The sequence below is a fragment of the Podarcis melisellensis genome (genome assembly GCF_964234715.1).
Source record: "Podarcis melisellensis genome assembly, chromosome: 6".
In the NCBI taxonomy this organism is placed as follows: Eukaryota; Metazoa; Chordata; class Lepidosauria; order Squamata; family Lacertidae; genus Podarcis; species Podarcis melisellensis.
This window is the reverse complement of record NC_138538.1, coordinates 60,793,205-60,816,720: the sequence shown is the minus strand read 5'-3', so window position 1 is coordinate 60,816,720 and position 23,516 is coordinate 60,793,205. Positions and strand designations below refer to the sequence as shown.

Sequence of the window (23,516 nt, the reverse complement as noted above, 5' to 3'; positions counted from 1 at the left end):
AACAGATACTAGAGTTTAGAACCCTGAAGGAATGAGGCACTGCATTATCTTAACTGTGACATGAACTTCATTCCTAAAATTCAAGTGCAGGCTAGTTCTCAAATTTCTTTTAAGTAGTTCTAATTGTGCTTTTCTAGGTATGGGTAAAAGTACAACTCTTAATCTCTGGCTCTCTGATTCATTAGGATTTTTGTGTGCCATCCATTGGGTAAATTAGTGGCACTGTTTGAATGTGACAAGTGCTGAGAAAAAATGGCATATAGGCTTCCATTGTATACATCGATAGGTTTATATCTCTCACTCTTGGGTGTGTTGTTCTTTTTAAAATATTTGAAAAAACGCCAAAGGTGTTGAGTAACATTCTGTGTAGAGTTCAGAAGACCCCCTAATGCTTCATGGTGAGAAAATGGAGCTGCTTTAGAAGGACAGAAGGAAGGAATGGAGGATGTGTGTGTGTGGGGGGGGAGAGAGAGAGAGAGAGAGAGAGAGAGAGAGAGAGAGAGAGAGAGAGAGAGAGAGAGAAAGAAAGAAAGAAAGAAAGAAAGAAAGAAAGAGAAAATGAGGCAGGTGACAAGAGTTGAGAGAGCCTACTGTTGTAGGTGGCATTTCGGACTTTCCAAGTGTCCAAGTGTGCCATAAAGCCCACTTAGAATAGGTCAGCCTGGTGCTCTCCTGTCTTTTGCAATTGAGTAAGCAAGCCATGCAACAGAGAGAGAGCCACTTACATCTGTTGTAGGCATTTTATGTCTTGCATACCAGGTATAAGGGCCAGATGAAGGAAGGGAACACCCTGAAAGATCCTCTGGGAAGGATGGTAGTGGTGTGTGAATGTTATTTTGCTGTTGTTTAGTCGTGTCCGACTCTTTGTGACCACATGGACCAGAGCACGCCAGGCACTCCATTTAGTCCTCCTTATTAATCTTGTGTTTTTATATGGCATATTTCCTTTTTGTTTCTGGTATTCTGAACTCCTAGCTACCCCCCCCCCAAAAAAAAACCATTGGAAAGAAAGAGAGGTGCATGTAGCTATTATACTGTAATAGGAGGAGAGTTGCTCTTATTTGTTCTTGATCATGCACACTTTGGAGTGTGGTGGGGAGGAAGTTAGTGGAAACTTCCCTCTCTTGTAAGATGCTTGTTTGCATAATACAAATGTATCTATTTCCATTTTTAAAAATGCCTAAGGCTGTGAGTTTATCTTTTTAATTTCTCCAATATTAAAAGATAATGGTCTTCTTGCAAGAACTTTAACTTCATGGGGACTACACATCACTCCTGGATTGCAAACAGCTGATCACTGCTGACACCCACCACTCACTCACTCCTGAGGCAGCCATAACAAATGCTGGCCACTAAGGCATGCTGCCAAAAGAATTAGGGGTTCCATCCAGAAAAACCAAATGCTAGTCTAGTTCAAGCCCTGCCCAGAGAGGTGAGTGGGAGCTTGAACATTAGGCTGACACATCTTGACAGTAAAGTCAGACAAGTCGGAAGAGAAGATGTGAACTACTAAGTCAAAGAAGCCACATGTAGCAAAGTGATGAAAGATGAGAGAGACCAAGACCATCACAGCCATTTGATGAATCTTTCAAGGATAAGAAAAGAACAGAGACTCTGAATTTTTGGCAGCAAAACCTGTAGTAACATTTCACCTCTTTCCCTCCTTGTTTAATAACAGAAAGAAGTACATGATAGGAGGCATATGCTGAAGCTCAAGGAAGTACATGTTTCGAAAGCATTTTAAGTTCAACTCTAGCTGTATTTGACATTCCCTTTTATTCTGCCCTGTCATATTTGAAGGTTTCAACAGAAGATGTCTGAAAAGTCTCAAGGACAGTGTTTCTGGAATGATACTACTGTTTCGTGATAGCCAATATTTTTCACAAGAATATGCAAATAAGATCCATGCTACGGATCAATGCTCACTAGTAGAACTTTTAAAAATACTTTCAGGGTTGCTTTAAGGGCCGTGGTGATTTTATCCTTTGGATAAATTATAACTGTAGGATCGGAAGTTTGTTAAACACATTCAGGAGTTTATCTTGTAGAGAGGTGTTCTGGAAACCTATTGTCCCAGTTTGAATGTAACATTCTCAGTTCAGCAATCTGCGTTTTGATGGAGCAGAACTGAACTTCAGGGGAGGTCATCAAGGGCTACTAGTCATGATGGCTGTGTACTACTACCTCCAGTATCATAACTACGCATTGCTGGGGAATACAGGTGAGGACAATGCTGTTGTACTCATGCCCTGCTTGTGTGCATCTAGTTGGCCACTGTGAGAAAAGGATGCTGGACAGGACGAACCTTTGTTCTGACCCAGAAGGGCTCTTACATTTGTATGATTTCCTGGTTTGTTAAACCATGGCTTGCAATAACATCTGGACCAAGAAACTGGTTTAAGTGCTCACAACAAACCACAATTGCAAACCACAGTTCGATCTTGGTTTGTAGAGATCCCTTTAAGTGATAAGGCAGTTTCTCATGGGAAACTGTAATTTAATAAACCAGAAGTCAGAGGTGTGTGGGGGAGAGGTGCTCAAGTTCACTGCTTGTTCCTGCTTTAATAAATGTTTTTTCTTGGTCTGGCAACTTCATGTATGAACCAGACAATAGTCTTACCAGTCTTTAAAACACACATTAGTTTTATATATTTAGAAGTAGTAATATATATCGGTATGACATGAAGGCGGGCAAAAGTATGTATGCCTGCTAAGCTTAGCTAATGTGTGTAAAACATACATTTCTAGGTACGGGTTCATTAGAGAAAAATCACTCCTTATATTCTTGCTTTCCCTTTTTATATAACTTCACATCAGAAGGTGGCAGGCAGGAGCTGCTTATGGTTAAAATTAGCTAGTACTGGTAGATATAATCGTAACACTGTACCTTAGCTGGCAGCTTCACATCTATTTCACAACTTCTTGGGCCTACTAAGAAGAGTGGAACTATAAAAAAACTAGAATACCGAGGGGGGGGGTATTCTCCTCCCCTACCTGTCCTTGGTGGCTCTTTTCCTTAGGGAGGAAGCAGAAATGTTGGGAATACTTCTTCACCACCACAGTATCATAGTCATGTTTGCACCTTTGCAATCTAAAATATCTTACTCCTGCTATTGTACATCAGGAGTCTCCAGTCAAGATGAGATTATTTTAGTGTCCTTTCTTCTGAAGCTTCATGCACAAATTATTCACCAGTTATGTATAATTATAATAATACCACAAAGCCTTGTTAGTTCTGAACAGATCTCAATCAAGTGAGTTTCCTTATTCAACCGGCCACCAATTCTGAGTATTCTGTTTAGGGACATTACAGTCCTAAGATACGTCACACTTCAGTAAATGCTGAACAGTGCAACCATTAATTTGAAAATTCTCCAGTCCTAGGTAATATACTTTTCTGGAACAGAGAGGCTGCTTTGCATCTTACTTTTTACATAGCTATTTTTAGTAACATCCAAGCTGATAAAATAATAATTGAAGTCAGACACATGCATTATAGACCTGATGGGGAAATGGCATCAAGCTGCAGAATTCACAACAACATGGGTGGTAAAACTGGCATGTCAGCAACAAGAAGCAATTTCAACACAGCCCATGGGCAACTGTAGAAAGTGAATATATTTCTTTGTATGTGTATGGGTCTCTTTTGATAAGCAGGCTGGTGTGGTTTCACAGTTCCCAGAACCTGCCAGCAGCTTCCATGGAGACCCAATATGTTTCCCATCAACGCAGGAATTGTGGATGCTGCTTAGTATTAAGAAAGCTTCCCTGCCGCAAACTCTTTGAAGTCCAACAATGAGAAGATAGACATGATCCATCAGACACCTGTAATTATAATGAAGCCTGGATTGTCGCTTGCCTTCAGGCCTTTGTGTTCCTCATCCACACCTCTCCTGACGGTTGCTCACCAGCAGAATACGAGTCCTCAACTCTCTGCACCTTATTCATTTTAGTTGTAGGGCTGAACCCTCAGCATGGCTCATCATTGTGTCAACTGTGGTTTTTGAGAATATCCTTTTGCTACACCCAGACTTGGGTTTCCCTTTCAAAATGGGAGAGTTCTACTACACTTACCACAGGCAGGGATATCACAAAGCTCAGATTTAAAATTTTCATCTAAGGTGAAGCACCATGGAGCCTCCTTCTGATTCCCTGGGTTTCTACAATAGGAGTGTCCCCCATTCAGCTCTGGGTATCGCACAGCAGTGAACGTGTGCGTGTGGGGGTACTGAGAATTCCATGGCTGGCACTGTCGCCCAGACTTTGTGACACTCATTGTCCCTCGGTAGTCTGCTCCTGTGCTGTTGTAACATTTGTGATCTGTAAATGACAACAGCAGTTCAATTGTGGTGAATCAGAGGGGTATTGTGCACATACTGATTGGTGTAAGAACATGAAAGTGAGAGAAAGTATCATTCTGCTGACCCGTGTCCTTCAATTTAATTTAGGTTCTCAATTTGCAGAGGCCATAATGCTAGGCTTGCTATTCATTCATATACTTGAGAACATACAAAGTTTAGGTTTCAGGAATTAAATAAAAAAACACTTATCCCAAATATTTTAGAATAAAAGACATATAAGAAATCAAAACTGCCCTGGAAACCTGAAATTAATCCCTTACTTTGGCATGAAAGTAAAGAGCAGCTGTGAGATCCAATTGTTGTTGCGCTATCTTAGAAATACAGCCATTTGATATTATGTTAATTCTAATCAGTCTGTGATCTAACATGAACTCTACTCAGTGTCTGGAGTCAGGCCTACTAATGTAGCAAAGAAGCACTGCATAGCAACCTTTGGCCCTTTAAGAAGTCTTTACTTACCATTAGTAGTGCCATTTACTTTAATGGAATGGCTATGGGGATTTTAATGAGCAAGGCTTGGGATACCAGACACTAACTGGTGTAAGAATAGTACAAAAAGCAGTTCAAAATATAATAATGGTTAATTTATATTTTGAAATGCACTACAGTGGTACCTCGGGTTACAGACTCCACTAACCCAGAAATAGTACCTCGGGTTAAGAACTTTACCTCAGGATGAGAACAGAAATTGCGTGCTGGCGGCAGTGGGAGGCCCCATTAGCTAAAGTTGTACCTCAGGTTAAGAACAGTTTCAGGTTAAGAACGGACCTTCAGAATGAATTAAGTTCTTAACCCGAGGTACCACTGTATTCTAAATAATCAGCTTGCAAACTAAATCCAAACAAATGGGTGGGTGCATTGGAAGATGGATTCTGGAATAATGAGTGGGGCTTTCTACCAGGCTAGTAATTGAAAATATGAACTTCTGTGACCACAAAGCATATTACTAATTCTTATTGACATTTAGTCCTATCCAGAGATGGGTAGGATATTTTGTATGCAATACATCAAGTTTATAGTTATCACTCACTCTTGTTGATCGGATCTGCCATAGGGATGCCAATGCGGATACAATTTACAGCTTCTGGGCTATCAGGCTGTGGAAGATCTTCACAATTAGGCAGCTTTAAACGCATCAGAATCATTGGGTTGGATCTTGCAAAGATGTACTCAGTTTGGCAAAGGACATTTTCCAGAATTTCACACTCATCACGGCACAGATCCCGTGGCTTTGCAGCTGAAGAAGTCTCATCGCAGTATGGGAAAGCGTAATGGCAGAGTGAAGGAATGGCAAACTGGGAACATTTATCAGATAAATGACTGGAGGTTCCAATCATAGTGAAGGCAGCTGTAATATACACATACCAAAAAAGTTTAGGCAATACAACGTGAAGTGACATATTCAGCACCATAATGCTTGTTCATAGCCTAACCAGGGGTAAGCAAACTTTTTTCAGCAGAGGGCTGGTCCACTGTCCCCAAGACCTTGTGGGGGGGGCAGACTATATTTTGAAGGGGGGGAATGATGCAAGAGCACCATGAGCCCCGGTGGCTGCTTACCTGTGTCTTGCAAGTGGCAGGGGCTGGCGGTGGGGGGAAGATGAGCGGCGCACGATAGGGCTCCGGAGAGAGGCCGCTTAAAATGGTGGCTGCTCAAGCGCTGCTGCTGCTGGCACCAACAAAGCCCAGCCCCCTTCCTCCTCTAGGCAGAGCAGGGAGAAGCCAGGAAGAGAGAGGAGGCGCTGCCGCCGTGTGAGGGAGAGGGAAAGAACGCGTGCTGGTGGTCCACGCAGTGATTCCCGGACCATCCACGGGCCGGATCCAGAAGGAAATTGGGCCTGACCCAGCTCGCAGGCCTTAGTTTGCTTACCCATGGCCTAACCACTTCCAAAATAAGATACGTAATGGGAAGTCTATCTATGTGGAGATGAAAGTCTGTTTGAAATTTTCAAAAATTATTTCACATTGAATATTGACAACACTGCATGAATTGTGACCTGACCATGCTGAAGGTCGCGTGCTATAGACTCCACTCTCCTTTTGCTGCCTGTGTGGAACTGAAACAGGGTAGTTGTTAAGCAACTAGCAAGTTACAATGCAAGGCCTGAGTTTGATGGGCTGACTGACAAATTGTGAAGCCCTGCTTTAAGGGACACTGGTCTATAAAGCAGACATTGGGTGGAATCCAACTGATGGCCTTCATAGGGCTTTTGATACTGTGGTCACCTTCACTAACAAAAGAACCCTACAGCTGCTCCGTAGAAGGTTTTCTACACTGTTCTGAAGGTTTCTCCAACTCTCTGGAGCTGATGGGAGGGAGTTACTTGGGGCCTGCAGGGAGGAGGAGTAAGCAATAATAATCTCCCTTCCTTTTCTATCAGCAGAGGTGTTCACAGGAGCAAAAGCCCTTTTGTAAGTGCAGGGGCACCAACTGGACTTCACCCCTAGTGACATTGAAGACCCCATTAATGCAGCTGGAGTTAAGTCATTATAAATTTACTATTCTGTTTTCAATAGAACCTAAGCACCACTAACTTTGTCTGTAGCCTTTGTATATATTATAAAGTTAAATGGTTGTAAAAATACACACAGTTGATAAAGCTTAAAAATATATACAAATATATTTTCATTTTACATCTTTTTAAGCATCAGTTTCGTTTTCATGGTAGTGTTTCCAAAAGTTGTAATGTTTCTTTCCTTAATAATATATTTACACAGAGCTAACCATATATTCTGCTGCCTATGAGTACATTAAACATACTAAATCCCAAGCAAGCTTGCTATAGTGTAGATTATGGTAAGTTCAAAAATGATGGCAATCTAGCTGAAAATAAAAGCAAACTTTACATACCAGTAATCTGATTTTCTATTTCACCCTGCATATGCAAGGACTCCATATAAATGGTTCGGTTTCCAATAAACCTTGCACATGCTATTCCTCTGTATGGCTGACAAAATCCATCTTCTTCATATTCATCACTAAAATCAAATAGGCACAACTTAATTACACTCTGATGAGCACTGTAGAGGCTGTTCTCAGTAAAGAAGTAGAGTGTCATGGAACCTTAAGGACCAGAAGAAACTAAGCAGCATATAGAAATATACAGTGTGAGTAAACAATAATATTCAAAGATGGAAAGATCTACAGTTGCTTCAAGCTTCGAGTGCCATAGAAAGTCTGGGAAACAGCATTTCACAGCAAGGTTTATTTCCGTTCTATGGAATCTCCAGCCTTTGCGACTAATTAGGCCCACCAGGCCTCCCCCTTTGGCCTGCAGGACAGTTTTGGCCAAGCCACATTCACCTGTCCTACACCTGACATCAGATATGGGGCAAGTAAAACCCTGGGCATTTGGAAAGAAGTGTCTCCCTTAGGATCCCTTTAGAGGGATTCCCATTTTCCTGGAAGGGGGGCAGGTGGAGACTTCCAGCTTACCCCCCTCTGACCCTGACTAAGAATCCAACACAATGTCTAATCTGCCAAAGGTTGTGACGATTGCTATGAGTTGGGCATAAAAAAAGCCCAGACTCACCCAATTTTGTCTGGGGAGAAAATTCATCGTGGGCCCCAAATATGGCAACCAGATACTTCCATAGCAAAGTCATACCCTTGACTTGCCCCTTGGAGTCACAGTCCTGCTGTACAGGAAGGGAGGGAGGGAGATCCAGCTCTAACTGAGGAGTTGGGTCCCATGGCTGCTGGAATTTATGGCTTGGAAGAGGACCTGAGTGAAGATTCCAGTCAGCCATGTCTGACTCCCACTTCCTGCTCCAGGGCTGCCCGCTATTGGTCCAATTTAAGGGTGGACCCAAATTCAAAAAATCTGTGGTTTCTGGGAGAGGATATGACATCTCCCATTGGCCATTTGGGAGATGGAAGAAGTGACCTGGAAATGGCAGCGAGATGCGCTAGGACGCAAATGCTGCGTCATGCCAGAGAACGCGAGTGGGCTTTAAATTTAAAAGAAAAAAATAGAAGGAACTTTGAGAATAAATGCATTCATTTGATTTACAAAACTGGAGATGAAACAAGTGGCAAAGAGTCTGTTCAATTGGGTAAGATTTTTATGGGCTTTCAGATAGGTAATTTTAATGTTATATATAGCAGAACATACCAACACACATGTATTAGAACCATAAGATTTATTTTCATATTCTTAAACGCTCTGCCATATTCTGTAATGTTGTTCCAACTCTATGTGGAGTAAAATGTAAAAGCTTTTGCTTGGCAAGAAAACATTAATGCAAATGGATAAATAATATTCCGTCATACTTTCCAAAAGAGTACAAAATGGTTACTTGTGTCCAACCTAAAACAAAATACATGCTCACTCTGTTTCATGACAAAAAATTGGAAATTCAGAGCTTATATTTTACTTTGGAAGGGGTAGAGAGAAAATTATCTCAGATACTGTTTTTGTATTATTTGAAGTATGCTAATATGTGGCCAGGGATTCTTTGAGAGGAATGGTGGGATATAAATCTAATAAACAAACAAATAATATTAAGATGCAGTTCTGAAACATAGGTTTTTGCTTTGTCCACTTATAAATTGATATTTCTAAAGCCTGCATGGAACTACATTGTCTGAATGCATGTTGTACCAGGTACATTAGAGTCAACACTTTTGAAAACTGCAAAAATGTATCTTTCTGAATGTGTGGTTGCTACCAAATCTACTGTCCACTGGAATCTTTTAGACAATGACACAATCCCATAAGTATCCCATTGTTATTGACTGAAGATGCAGGTAGTTATCACATGAGTTATCTGAAGCAAAAAGCAAAATAAAGTAATAAAGCAGCTATAATAATGCTATGTTGACATAATTTAATGGCTCATATGATACCTTAGAAGAAGAGATAATGAAAAATCCTATTTCTCCAGTGAACAAAGCAAGGTAATTTCACTGCTAAAGCACCCATGACAGATGGCCAACACCTAAATATGTTTATTTGAGATTCCTGCATTGCAGGGGGTTGGACTAGATGACAAAATTCCCTCTAAGTAACGGTTTTCAGGATAGTGCCTTGAATTCACAATTCTGGATGGAAGTTTAGTATATAAAAATATTTTGGGTATGCTCTTGGTCATACAGACGAGTGGGCTGTCCAGGTTTTCGTAAATACAAACAGCCCTCGTCACTCTGTAGCCATACAGCCAACAATTCTAGACAACAATCCCAGTGCTGGTAGTGAGAACGGGCCAAATCTAGCCCTCTGAAAATAACCTCCTTCTTTGCATACTAATGTTTTGCAGTAATCACTTCCTTTCCAGAAGTGGTTTCCTTTCCAGCTCTGCATGGAGGCACAAAACTATGGTAGCTGCTGTCAGATCAACAGCAGCTGTTACTAGTTATGGAACAGCATTGATAACACTGCTTGGATCTTTCCTGGCAGCTTTCTTACATCATTTTTGAACGTGAACTACAGCTCGTAAGCTCACATTATGAAAATGGCAAGAAACACCTAGAATTTGCCTTTTTTGTTTGATGGAGCTATGCTGGTTTCCCTTGGAAAATGGCTAGCCTCCCAAACTTAGGATAAAGAAATCTGTACAACGGGGGTATTCAATGCTATCTCTACTCAGAGTAGATCTATTGAAGTTAATGGACATAACACAGGTTCATCCATTTTAATGGGTAGAATTCTAATGAGTATAATTTAGTTGGCTACAACTCCACACGAGGATTAGACAAATAGGCTATGGCTATCAATGCTGTGCACCGTGCATGCTACTGGATTTTGTATCTTGTACGAAAGCCTCTGTATTTCATGTGCTTGCTGCACCAGCACATGAACATTAGTTGCTGGGATAGCTCAGTCAGTACAGCATGAGGCTCTTAATCTCATTTGGCATCAGGCGCAGAAACTGATATTCTGAGAATCTCAGTTAAGATCTAAAAACAAACCAAAATCCAGAAAACCAAAACTACAATAAAAGCTAGAAACAAAACCTGAAAATTTCTAGTTCTTCTGATGGCCTGGATAACCTTGAAAACAGGTTGGGCAGTCAGGGCCGGCCCAAGTAATTTTGGTACCTGAGGAGAACCACAAGATGGCACACCCACCCACACCCTGCCAGGGAAGAAAAGAGTGAGTGAAGGTTTATATCAGGAACAAGAGCAGGGGGGGATAAAGATCTACATCAGGAACTGCTGCCCCTGTGGATCCTGCTGCTTGAGGCAGTTGCCCCACCTTGCCTCATGGGTGGGCCAACCCTGTGGGCAGTATATCTGGCGACATCTTAGAAAGCCTAAACAGACTGGACTGGAGTTCTGGTTAGAGTGGAGCTTCAGTGCTCTGTAGAGCTCCTTGGCTGAGAGAACCAGCATTATGCAAAAACAATCAGTTTGATTTGTTCGCACAATATATTCCAAGTGCAGAACTTAGGCTCCACTTGCTACAGTATTTGTAGCAAGAAAAACTCTTGCTCAGACAAATATTTTACTGCTCTATTGCTGTCTTCACCTAGCTATATGGAACTCTCATAATTTGCTCTGTGGGTTACAATAAGAACCAATACCAGTCTTATGCTCAGTGTTCATTGATTTTACAGCTACAGATAGTAAAAATGCAGCTGAATTTGGTGTTACTTATCACCGGATAATCACGCTCAGTTGTTAGCCCAGGAAGTCGAAGTTAAATCCCAATTAAATTGAAATGTGAGAGGAAAGAACTTCCCTTTTGGAACCAGCAAAGCTTTAGCCCTTAGGTTATTTTTAAAACTCTTGTTCTACCAAATTCCTTTTTAGCTGATACTTGATACCTTTTTAACATGAGCTTTATTAACAGTGATGAAGTGCAACAACTTCACAGTCAAGCAGTTGTATCTGTGCTGGCCACCCAGACAGCCACCCTTTCATGGCTTTGTTGTAGCTTTCTAGCATAAATAATATAGGTCTAATGTATCTGAGGTCCTCCTTAGTAAAACACTTCACTGTTTTTGCACATACAAAACCTATTTATCTGACACATTGGACCAGGAAGCTGAGATTCTCTAGAGGAATGTTGCACACATATATTCTTTGCCATAAGTAGGAATTATTATACGCACACTTTAACACAGTATGAGCCTTTAACTTCTTTTTTTACGCTTATGAGGTAGAGAACAGGATACTTTTTACCTCTTAGTATTTCTCCAGAATGATATACATGGCCATAAACATTGTGCCAAATCCCAAAGTAACTACTTAGATTCTATACAGTCCTTAAGACAGAAGTGCTTTATACGTAAGATTTGGTCTACTGTTCTTTTTGCTGAATACCATGTATGTAATGAACTAGTTATAATTCTAAATACTGAAGATAATGATGGCATTAATGAGGCAAACTCGGCATATATGAACTGCTTTTCTTTTCATAGGCAAGCCAAGTGATCAATAACTGAGACAGCAACAAACTCATCCTCGATTACTTAAAAGGTCCCACGTCTCTTTAGCAAGTTCTTCTTGCGGAACTGGAGGCAATACATATGTTATTAAACATAAATCAATAAGTGTATTGTAAGCATATCAGTAAACCACATGCAAAACTATGCCTCTAGATATTAAGTTATATCCAGCAAAGTCTTCCCATTTGCACAAGGAATTCTGTTTCCACAGTGGAACTTCGCTTGTCTCTCCTCCCTCTGTCTCATACCCAAATCTGTTCTGGATTTCACCCCAACCTCCCAGAGCAGATTTGGCGGAGGTGGGCACAGTGTCATGCAGGAAGAGGAGAGGGAGGGGAAGTTCCGCTGTGCACATTGATCTCTACCACCAGCCCTGACTTCCTATCTAAAATAAATACATGTAGCTGCATTTAGAGCATAATCTTGCTGATAATTACTTTTCCATCCATTTCTGATAGTGCCCACTTTGTAACTTGCACACTTGCTGGTCAAATATTTTGTATCACATGCTGGAGTCTACTCTTCATTATAAAATGCTCATATGCCTTGCTGTGCTATTAAAGTCTTTAAATTACTTAACACTGGTATTTTGACAGAAACCTGAGGATAATTTGATATAGGGTGAGGAGGAGAACTTTCCCCACTTCTGTCCCAAATGGCAACAACATCCTAGCCTACCCAGGCACTTGATGTTTCTCTGCTTTTCTGCATCACCAGATAGAAAAAGAGTGAAGGGCCCATAAGTAATCTAAAAGACGAGGAAGGACTGGTCCAGGTTTTTGTTTTGATCTGTTTGGCAAATAGCTCTTTGATTGTATGCTGAGAAGCGTAACAATCACATGTAACCATCAAGGGTTGATCAGGATACGATTTCCTCATATTCATTTGGAAGATCAGTATTCAGCAATCACACTATGATGCTGATCATTATCTTGACTACAGAAATCCCTTATCTTACACAGGGGTTCAGTTCTAAGAGTTACACAAGTATACACAAAAATCACACCCCATGGCTAATGGGAGAGGGATGGAGCATCCCTAGCACTGCCAGAGATGATGTGCCAAGCTCAGCAAGCAAGGTGGAGAGCGTCAAAACTCTTTTTGTGCTTGGTCCACTTGGGTTACCTGTTGTGAAAACAGCTTTGAAGCACTCTCACAGACTCTGGAAGGCCAAGGATGCTCACACGAGATCTCATGGGAAGTCACATTGTCTCACAGGAAGATCCCAGAGCTTTCCAGAGTTGGTATGCTGATCAGGCCTTGCTCCACAAGCGATTTGGAGCTTAAAGGCTCTTTCCATAGCAGGGACAAAAAGCGTTTTTAAGCTCTCTCCTTTGTCTGGGACTTGACTTGCACAATTTCAACCAGCCCACCTTCATTGATGAATGTTTGAAATTCCACAAGTCAAATGTGTGTAAGATGAGGGATTACTGTAAATACTATCCTGAGACTCCTCATTTTCATCCTTAACTAGTAGAATTCCCTTTTCACCTATGAACAAGCAATGCAAAAATCTGTTGAGCACCAAAATGGTAACAGTCAACCTTTAAGTCAACAAAAGAAAATGGGAAAGTGCATCTTCTTCAGGTGTTCACTGCAAATGTCAATTGAGGACAGCAGGAAGGTCGGAATGCATGGAGTGGTGGTTCCTGGAATGTGAGTGTCCTAGGCTTGTCTCCATGCTTAGCTGGCTGTGGATACCATACCTAGAAATGTGCCGTCTCAAAATAAAGAAAAGTATACAGAGTATAGTCTCACTACTTATTTCTTAAAGGTGGAGATTTATATTTATAAAGGTTTTCACTAACATTTCAATAGAATGATGACATACTATTTTAGTGGTGTCCCCAATTTTTATTAAAAAAATTTTTTTAGAAGAAAAGCCAAATTATCCCATGTTTTATAAACAAAGGCAGCTTATCCATGGAAACCAAACCTCTAAAAATAAACATACCTTTCTGTTCTAAGTTTTCTTCTGTTCCTGCCAAAAAGAGACTGCTTTAGTTATGAAGGATATGAATATCTGATTATGTCACTCTCCAGGGGATGTTCTCAGGGGCTAGGGTACTAGTTACAAAATATATAAGCTTGGTACTCCCAAGTACTACAAATAAGGACAGGGTTGCAGATTCAGCACATTTAAGGAAAACAAAGGTCAAGCACAGAAAATCAGTCTAGGTTCAAACATCATCCAGAAACAAGATGGACTTAGACTATTGTCCAAGGTCAGTACAACAGGGAGGTCAGGCAAGGTGCAGTAAAACAGAGAACCTAGAATTAGGAACAAGGAGCTAAATACCCATGTTTTTTCCAACAACTAGACAACTCAAGAGGGATGCCTTATATACTGCTAGCTGTGGAGTAACAGGTATGCCTTACTCACAAATAGATCCCTTACTTACAAGGAGGCTAACTACTCTGGGTCTGCAGACACATACTGCACCATTGTTCTTTGGCCTGGACCCGAATACTTTGGTGACCTTCCTCTTGAGGAATGCAGGGTTGTTGCACCTTCTGCTCAGAGAGTTCGAGGGGTTCCTCATCAGGTACCAATCCAGAGAGCTCCTCAAGGGGATCCACACCATTAGACTTAGAGGACCTGTCCTGCTCCTCAAGGTCCTTGTCTTGGGGGTGGGGTATGCAGATTGTCATCCGAGGACTTCATATCAGGTCAGAACATGGAATTAAACCAGTGGTTTCATCTCTTAGAAAGAAAGCTCAGGCTGCAATCCTAACACTACTTATGTATGAGTAAGCCCCACTGAATTCAGCGGGACTTCCTTTTTGGTAGACATGATTAAGCTGGCACCATCAGCATCACTAGTGCCCTGCCTTAAGGGGGAAAAACACATAGTATAATAATATATTACTACGGCTATATGTTTAAATAAATATTGCTCTTGGTGAGCCAATATTACAAATTTAAGCATGATGAAAAACAGACTGACCAGATCTAACTATTAAATGAAAAGCAAAAAACGCTAATTGACAAAACTTAAGATGTATATGTTGGCTGGTTTCTAATGTAATACATATTACTAATTGCAAAAAAACAGAAAAAATACACTAACAATTCTAATTGAAGTCTACTGGAAAAACAGCTTTAAACTAACTCTTATTCTATGTCCCCTTAAAGTGTTTTCCCTGTGCCAAAAGTCTCTTTTTATACATAAAGATTGCTGCAGTGTACCAGCAAATCTCATTCTACTTGGTCTTCTCTAGAGGTTGGCCACCCACCACCTTCTCCCCCTCCCTTACTCCTGTTGATGAAGTGCCCAGAAACAAATGAACTGAGATGGAATAAAGTGTGCCTCTTCCATTTCATGTACTCAGTTGCAGAATCTTTCTTTTTGGGCACGCTTACCCGCACCACCAGTGCCTTTTTGCTCAGTTCCCTCCTGGTTGGTGAGGAGGGCTTAGAAAACCCATGTGGTCTCTAGTGCTGGTGGTTGTATGTCACCAGTAAGCATCTCCTCTCATGTCCCTGTGCAGTCCCGTAGTTCAAAATAGTTCACTGCTTTATATGGAGTGGGCTCCTGTTATTGTGACAAAATTTGCAGAACTTTTCATCCCAATGCAACCATCTGATTTGACTAGCAGACCTGGCACACAAGCAGCCCCTATTCAGCTGTTCTTCCTCCCTCCTTTCCCAGCATGAATATTATCACATAAGGGGGAAAGCAGGGATGAAACTTACTGTTCCCGCAGGCCCCCAGATGTTGTCACCCCCCCCGAATATCTGCAGTGGGCTGCCTGCTCTACCCAGGGTTCTAAATCACTGAAGTAGAGCAAGCTTCCTCAGTGCAGATGTTCAACCATCAACATGCGAAGGGCAGTGGGAGAAAGCAGGTCTAAAAGACTCACCACTGCACTAGGGAAGGGAAAGTAAATAGGACTATGCTTTCATGAAGGCTGAGGCATGGTAGTCCAAGAACACTTTAGTACAGAGAAGGTACTATGGATGTAGGATTGTTTTTCTTCTTTGTGTATGTTGCCATAACCGGAGCAGAAATTTCACTCACTCTTCAAAACAAAGCAACTGCCACCAGGATTGCCATCTTGAGATAAAGATGCATAAGAATGAAGGTTGTATTCAGCTCAAACAGCTTCTCAATTGGGAGGGAGGATGTAATCGCGTGCAAACCTAAGCCATGCTGCCATGCTCTTTTTTAGAGAGATGAGGCTTTCTCCTGGAAACCTTTCCAAACAAACCATACTTGTTCTGTCTTTTTCTAATTGTACTGTCATGAACCTTAACATTTAACATGCTAACTGAGGCCTGTAGAGCCTGACATGTAACTTTTGGTTTGTTTGTGTCTCTGAGCATTGCATGGTCTGACCTTGGGGTGAATTTGCTGGGACATCCACTCCTGAGAAGATTAGCAACTGTCTTGAATGTTTTCCACTTTCGAATAATCTTTCTCACTGTAGAATGATAGACTTAAAATTGGTCGGAGGTGACCTTTCCCAGTTTCACAGGCAGCAATGCACTTGCTTATCTTTCCTCCTTGGTATAGTGTTAAAGCACACCTCAATGATCCAGACCATCAAACTGCCAAAAGTTCAGTTTTTATAGAGGTGGGCACACTTGCTGATGATCAATTAAGCAAGGGTATTTTATTAACAGCCCCTGTCCACTACTTAGCCTCTTAATTCCTATGGAAGCAGTAGGAGTGTACTTAGTTTTTCACACATGATTTCTCCATCTTGGCTTTATTTCTGTTAAATAAATCATGACACGGTATAATATGTCATGTGTTGTTGTTCATCTGAGGTTGTATTTATCTATTTTAAGACCTGCTAAGGAACAAGTGATTGCTATTATGTCCTGATATGTAAAATCACAGAATTCAAATAGGGTGCACTTTATTTTCCCCATGGCTGTACGTGAAGGAGAAATGTCAACTTTGCTGTTGCTAAATTATCTGGGGTTTGTTTGGTTTAGAGCCTTGGCTTTCTAACATCATTTGGGGCAGCTGTTGAGTCCCAATGTCTTATATGCAGTTACTCTTAGTTAAAATAGATGAAGTGGTTTAACAACTGTGAAAACATTAGAAGTTCACATAACTTGTGCGCCTTTCATAAATTCCACTCCTGATAGACACGTATAAATAGAAGCTATTCATTGGGGAATAAGTGGTCAGCTTTAAGAATCTCAGGAGCTATATTAAAATGGTGTCAGAAAACGTTGGAAAAGAGATTACTCTTGAGATAAGAAACTGATTCCTAAAGCAACAAACATCTATGGACACGTGCTTCATTGAAAATTAAGACCTGCCACTAACTCATGCCGAAGAGTAGGTGTTTTCTTCAAAATTACCAAATTATACTTCTATCACTTCTTGTGAGTCTATGAAGGTGTGGGAGTGTGGGGAAAGCAGAAGGTAACTCATCATTTTCGGGGACAGGGAAGACCACCACTATAGTAGGCACCCACAACAGCCCCCAAGTTGAAAGGTATTTCATTCTATGTCTCAATTAGAGGGGTTTTTTTTGTAAATGATGCTAGCTCCTGACTTTGGATTTTGGGATCTTGCTTCTTCATCAGCAAGGAAAAGTGAGTCTTATACAGGTGTCCAGGATTTTTAATCCTAATTAGTCTGTTTTTGTTGGCACCCAGTTATCATCTTAGACATGGGGATAAAATGTACTATACAGCACAGGAATAACAGCAGTGACCAGGTGACTAGTACAGCTTTGTTCAGTCCTGAACAGTCCTTTCTACTAGTCCTTTTCTCTCTCCCTACCTGTTTCCTCTGCACCCAATGGGCTGCCAGGGGAGGGCAAAATAACTGTTCCATTTGCAAAGAGCTCTGGAAATTAGGCCAAAGGCTGCATACGATTAGGCCTAGGTTGCTGATCCTCTGGGTTAAGGAAACCACGTTTTTCTGCCTTGTCTTTGGTTATGAAAAAGTTGTATGGCATAGCATGTGTCCCCACCACACCACTGTCTAGCTTCCTTTGTCCCTCAGAAGATACCCCAAGACTTATTAGCTACAGTTGGATTTCATGTGAGTCTGTCCCTAGTATAATAGATGCAAAAGGTTTGAGGACGGCACAGTAATGTTTCCTCATTTTTTAAACATGTTATGTCAATATTTAAAGGTTTATTTTAAAAATAGCAAGGACATCATCTAAAAAAAAGTAAACAGTATGGCTAATGTCCTTCTGTAAAACGTTTTATGACAAGGTCAATTTTTAATGATATTCTAAGCAATGCTACAGATAAACCTGTGTGCATTAATCATTTCATTTATCTGACTTATCGCTGAAAAATTATTACCTGAGGTTACAAAGATGTTTCAAAGAAGCTGTCTAAGACAACCCTGTTTTAATAAACTTGGCTATGGCATACTTGTGTTGTTTTACTTTATCAAGTCCAAAAACTGGAATCTAAGGCTGGCTAGAAAGCTGGTTTATATCAAGCAAAACTCTTATCATGGGCTTGGTAATAGAAAACATGCATTTTACAAATGCATTAAAAAAACAGCTTCAGCCAAGTATTGTTTAAAAAGATGCCTATATGCTACCAAAACAATGAAGCAATGTTAAATTTATGAGCAAAATGCTTTGTATGTGAATCATAACATACAATGCCATGTCCATATCACTGGTTTTGTTAATGGACAGTTGCACTTGATTTTGGCATAGGTAGTATCAGCCTGTTCTCACAACAAAGGAGTTATCTAAATTAATACAAATGTGGAACAATTCCAAATTATAATAGCTGTTCTGCCTTGACATGGGTAGTTTAATCTTTGACCTCTGGGTATAGGGCGGTATATAAATTCAATAAATAAAATAAAAAATAAATCTCAAGTTCAAAACTAGGCAAGGCTGTCAGCGTATAATGTACACAGTGGAGCTGGATGAGCCTCTTTTGAAACCTGGGGGAATTTGAAAAGCTATTGCTGATGCAGTGCAAGGACCTGTTGTTGGAACTAAGAGAATAGCTCCCACCACTATGCAATCTGAACAAAAATCTTTCAAAACAGGACATGAACCTGAATAAGGAAGGTGAAAGTAACTTGCCCCTGGAATTGCATGGGATATAAATGAAAACTGGTGGCATGGGCATTAGTCGACTCAGAACTGAAAAACCATCTAGATAACAAGGGAGTGGATAAATGTTTTGCTTTCCCACAGAAATAACCATGCACATTTTTTTGCTGTTAACAAGATCAATAAACTCGCCACATTGTGAAGTCAATGTTTAACCCCGTTTTACAGCAATTGACTTCTGATAGGAACTCCTACCATTACATTTCTGTCACTTTACTTACTTAGATATGGCCAGCACTGTAGCACTGTATATGGTTTTAATTTTCGGAATAAATGATGTAACACCTTATAATCTTTCTTCTGCACCCTTAATGATTTTGTGATGAAGTAATATAAGTTGCAAGTGACCTCTGTAACTACCACTCAAGACCATAATATACACACTGGCTATGCAAACTATATTATCTTTACCTCTAAAAGTCCTTTCTAAATGTTCTATGGTTTATAGCAGCAGTGAAAGGCAGTTCAGGTCACCAGGGATTTATTCCCCTTTTTAATGTTTTTACTAGACTGAATAAACACATTCCCAAAGATTGAGACCACTGGCTACTCCAAAGATCGGTGAAGCACAGGGTAAACTTGTTTAAGTTGAAGTCTGCAAGATTGACATTTCTTCACAACAATGGGCAGCTTTGTTAACTTTAAGTGGAACTGGTTTGGGCCACATAGCTTACAATGTGCCCTGTTCCATCGAAAGCAATAAATGAATCTGGCCTTACTGGCTTGATATTGAGTTTCAATGTCATCTTCTTCACAAAGCTGTCTGTTATAAAATGGTCTCATTAATACCATGAAGTCACCCTGCTCTGAGCCCCCAAAACATTGGTTGCAGTATAATGATTGTTTTCAGTTTCTGGTAGGCATCACAGAATATATACACTTTGGCAATGAAGCCAGGCTAAGAAGAAGTCAGCAAACTTTTCTCCCATGGAAATAAAACTGGAATTCTTGTGGTGTGGAGTGAGAAGAGTGTAGAGCATGTGGCTTTATCAGATCAGCCTCTCAGTTCCTGATATTCAATCACAGATAAAAGGAGCAAACCTCAGACTTTGCCTCAACTGGGTTGAATCAGCAATCGTTTTAAAAATTCAATAAAATCTCCCAACTCTTTCAAGTCCATGGTATATGCATGACAGTAGGATTAACGCTGGACTTCTGGCATAGAAAACATCTTTCTTGTCATTTCTGCAGTTCTTTCCAAAACGGCCATCTGCATTAAGACACCCACAGTGGACTGAGTGGTTTGGTTTTGGGAGCTTTGGGGACTTTGTTGCTGTGATTCCCCTCACTCCTATGAGGAGCTTGTTTGCTTGTTTTATAGCTCATCCCATTCTGAAAATTGTGAGTAGAAAACAAAATACAAATATCCTATTTTTATCTATCGATAAAATTCCACAGTTTGCAAACATGACCTGGCTTTTGAAGGTCTATCTGCCCACTGTGGGCAAGGCAGGATTTTGCTGTAATGGAAATTCAGATGTAATGATGCATTCACAGTTTCCGCCCTTCAGCCCTGTGGCTTTCTTGGCTACCCCCAAGTTTAAAAACTATGCATCATGAACCTATCAACTTTCCAGAAGGGAACACCCCAAATTGCTCAGCTTATTACTTCCTCCCACTCCCACACATTATTAATGAAATTCAGCCCTACAGTCTCAAGTGCTAAACCCTACATGAATTCTGCCAATCTGTTGAGTTCCTAGGATATCCAGATTTAACTGTTTTTGGCCAGTTGTTATTAAGCAACTCTTGCAGAGATTCAGTAACACAGAAATTGTGCAGTACTCAAGGCAAGCACATACAGATCTGGCTTTGATGTTCTGAGATGCTTGGCATACAGAAATTATTAACCTGTAACATCCTAGCTCACGGTTCATCCTCTTATCCATTGCAGCTACACAGCACTAGAGTGGGTTTTTTAATGCACGTAACTTTTTAGAAATGCTTCTAAATTTGAAAATGCACATGGTGGAGACATACAAGATTTGTGCCTTTTAATGAAACCTAACATTGAGATTTTGTATTGGAGAGCCATTCTTAGTTTAATTTAGTTTAACTCTTAGTTTAATTCTATGGGCAGATATCTCTGTGTGTTCCTCTTAGTTACAGCAATGTAAAATCCTTCAAAGCTTTCAGTGAGCTTCTTCTGATTTATACTGGTATAAGTGCACCATCAAGTCTAGGATAATGATATAAGAAGTGGAAAAGGAGAGGAAATGACATGAAGATGGAAAAGGCTAGAGTTTCAAGACATTTTCCCAGGCTAAAAGTATTTTCTCCCCTTTTAAGAAATCCTCTTATCTCTTGGAATCTGCTATGCCATGTCTGTAGCTGCTGCTGCTGTTGTAGCACCAGACTGTTCTATCTCTCTTCTGACTGCTGATCCATCATGGTAGCAGCCAAACAGCTTGAAGATTAAGGAAGTAATACAGTTCTAAGGCCATTAAAAGAGTAGGCTGCTCTCTGGGTCATGGAAATTATCTCAGATTTCAATGCGTGGCAAATAATGGATTACTACTGGGATATGATTTTAACACTTTGGGGGTCAAGTCTATTTCTTGGTAGTTAGAAAGATGCGTCGGCATCATCATCATCATTATTTTTATTTTAAAAGGGCTGCCTTACAGTGAAAAAGACCAATGGTTATTCTACAGTGAAATCCTCTACATGTTCACTAGGAAGCAATCCCACTAAATTCAGTGATACTATTCGACTCTAACCTTAACCTAGAATTCAGGATACTGTGTTATAAATGTATCATCGCTATATTAGTACACCAGAGAAAGAAAGCAGGATCATGTAAGGTATACTATGACAAAAGTTGCTAGCAGCAGAATAGGAAAAGTAAAATGTTCCCATATGACTTCATAAGCAGATGAACTATACATAACATACTGCTTGGGAAAGTCAAAGATTTCTACACGAGTAAAGGGCAATTGAGCCACACTGCTTGCCTCATACCAGTGTCATGCTCACTCTCCCAACCTGGCCCTCCAACCTCTGTATGTTGAGCACAAAGATGCCAGCTTCTCGACATAACTGAGGCAGCCCGACGCAATGCCTTGATCCAGGCAAGCAATTATATTTAAGATCGTTTTTTGTTATTTTTACTGTTATTTTAATATGTTTGTATTTTAACATTGTATGATATTTAAATCTTATTTTTGGCACAGTTGTCAGAGGGGTAGCCATATTAGTTTTTTTTTTTTAGTCAAAAGCATCTTGGGGCACTCTGAAGAACAAGATGGCAAAAACTTCACTAGATTCATGAAGTGTTATCTTCAATTAGCAAGAATACATATGCATGGTTTTAGGGTGTGTGTGGAATGTAGCCGGTGTGGTCAGAGGAAAATGAAATAGTACAAAAAAACTAGACAATAAGTAAAGATTAAATGTATGTAAAATAAGCACAGTGACCAGTCCTGAAGCATTTTGATGGTAACACAAACATCCTGCCATTGCTAGCTAATTAACACTGCAGTGGGATTTAAAAAAACTTGTTATCTCTGTTCAGCTGATAGAATTGAACTTGTCCATAAGTTGTGATTTCATTCTTCTTTCAAGAATTCTCACTTTAAGGTCACCAACAGAGAGTCCTGGGAGGCTGAAATGTTCTCCAACTGGGTTTTGTTAGTTGCTTTTATAAGATTGTTTTAGCACTAAAGAAAGGGAGAGGAATGGTGCTAAGTAGATCTTTCTGTCAGCATTTCTGCTTGTCTGACAGAAGGATCTCCAATCCCACCCAATTGCTTTGGGGGTTCTCCCAACCCTGTATAGTGAATTTGGGGGAGGCACAGAGTTTGTGCGGCAGGGAGGGGAGGGGGGAAAGCCCTGTTGTATAAGCAGGAATGGGTTAGTTCAAGCCAGCCCAATGATACAAATGCTAACAATTCAATGCTGTCATAACATTTCTAGTCCTGTTCCTCTGTCATATATTTCTATTGCTGGTAAGTGGCATCACAATTTCTCCACTCAGCCAAAGGGAAACCATATAACTGTGCATTAATACATTTGTGCAAGCACTCTTGCAAACATTTAACACCAAGCAAGATTCAATGTACATATTACTTGTTGGATCAGAACCTACCAGCACAAACTAGATGCATATCAGGATATGGGCACTATCTAGTTCAACTGAATTACTTTCACTTGGATATCAGTTTTACCTGGGAAATCAGCCATATGACCAGGTCTATGCTAGGTTCTAGGTGTGCAGACCTCATTCATATATTATGCCCTCATGAACAGCTGCTACTGTGGGAGGCAGAGCATGCATCTGGTGGGGATGGAGATATTAAGGTACTCTCTAGTTTCAACTCTTCATCACACATTTGGGGAGCTATCAGAAAAAGTACTGACTGATCTGCCACGTAACAATATCTAACTACTGCACTTTGGCTTTCTTTCTCTTAAAGCCATTTGAATGGGTACTTATGGAAAGTAATACATCATGTTCATTACTACTGAAATCCATGATTCATTATGGCTTAACAAACCTCTCTCTTTCTAGCTTGAGACCTTGAGAGTTCAAGGACTTGGAATGAGGGCATTACAGTTTCTAACTTTGTTCCAGTCTGGACACTCAACTCCATATTTAGCACCGTTTCTTCCACACTTTACCCATTAGCCCAATAAGATATGTGACTGGATTCTCAGCATTTCCCTTAAATGAAGCGGTGGGGTGAGGTGAGGCTCTAAGCA

At 40.5% G+C, this 23,516-nt stretch overlaps 1 protein-coding gene across 3 annotated transcripts in view; it reads right to left on the bottom strand.

The window, feature by feature from the left end:
- ROR1 (receptor tyrosine kinase like orphan receptor 1) overlaps positions 1-23,516 on the bottom strand; it is a 163,520-nt gene that overhangs the window by 5,264 nt on the left and 134,740 nt on the right. For all 3 annotated transcript variants that reach the window (XM_081915708.1, XM_081915706.1, XM_081915707.1), the window contains exons 5-7: positions 7,213-7,340; positions 5,392-5,709; positions 4,075-4,320 (exon numbers count right to left, since the gene is read on the bottom strand). In XM_081915708.1, coding sequence (XP_081771834.1) covers positions 4,075-4,320; positions 5,392-5,709; positions 7,213-7,340 — 692 coding nt within the window. The remainder of the gene's footprint in view (positions 1-4,074; positions 4,321-5,391; positions 5,710-7,212; positions 7,341-23,516) is intronic.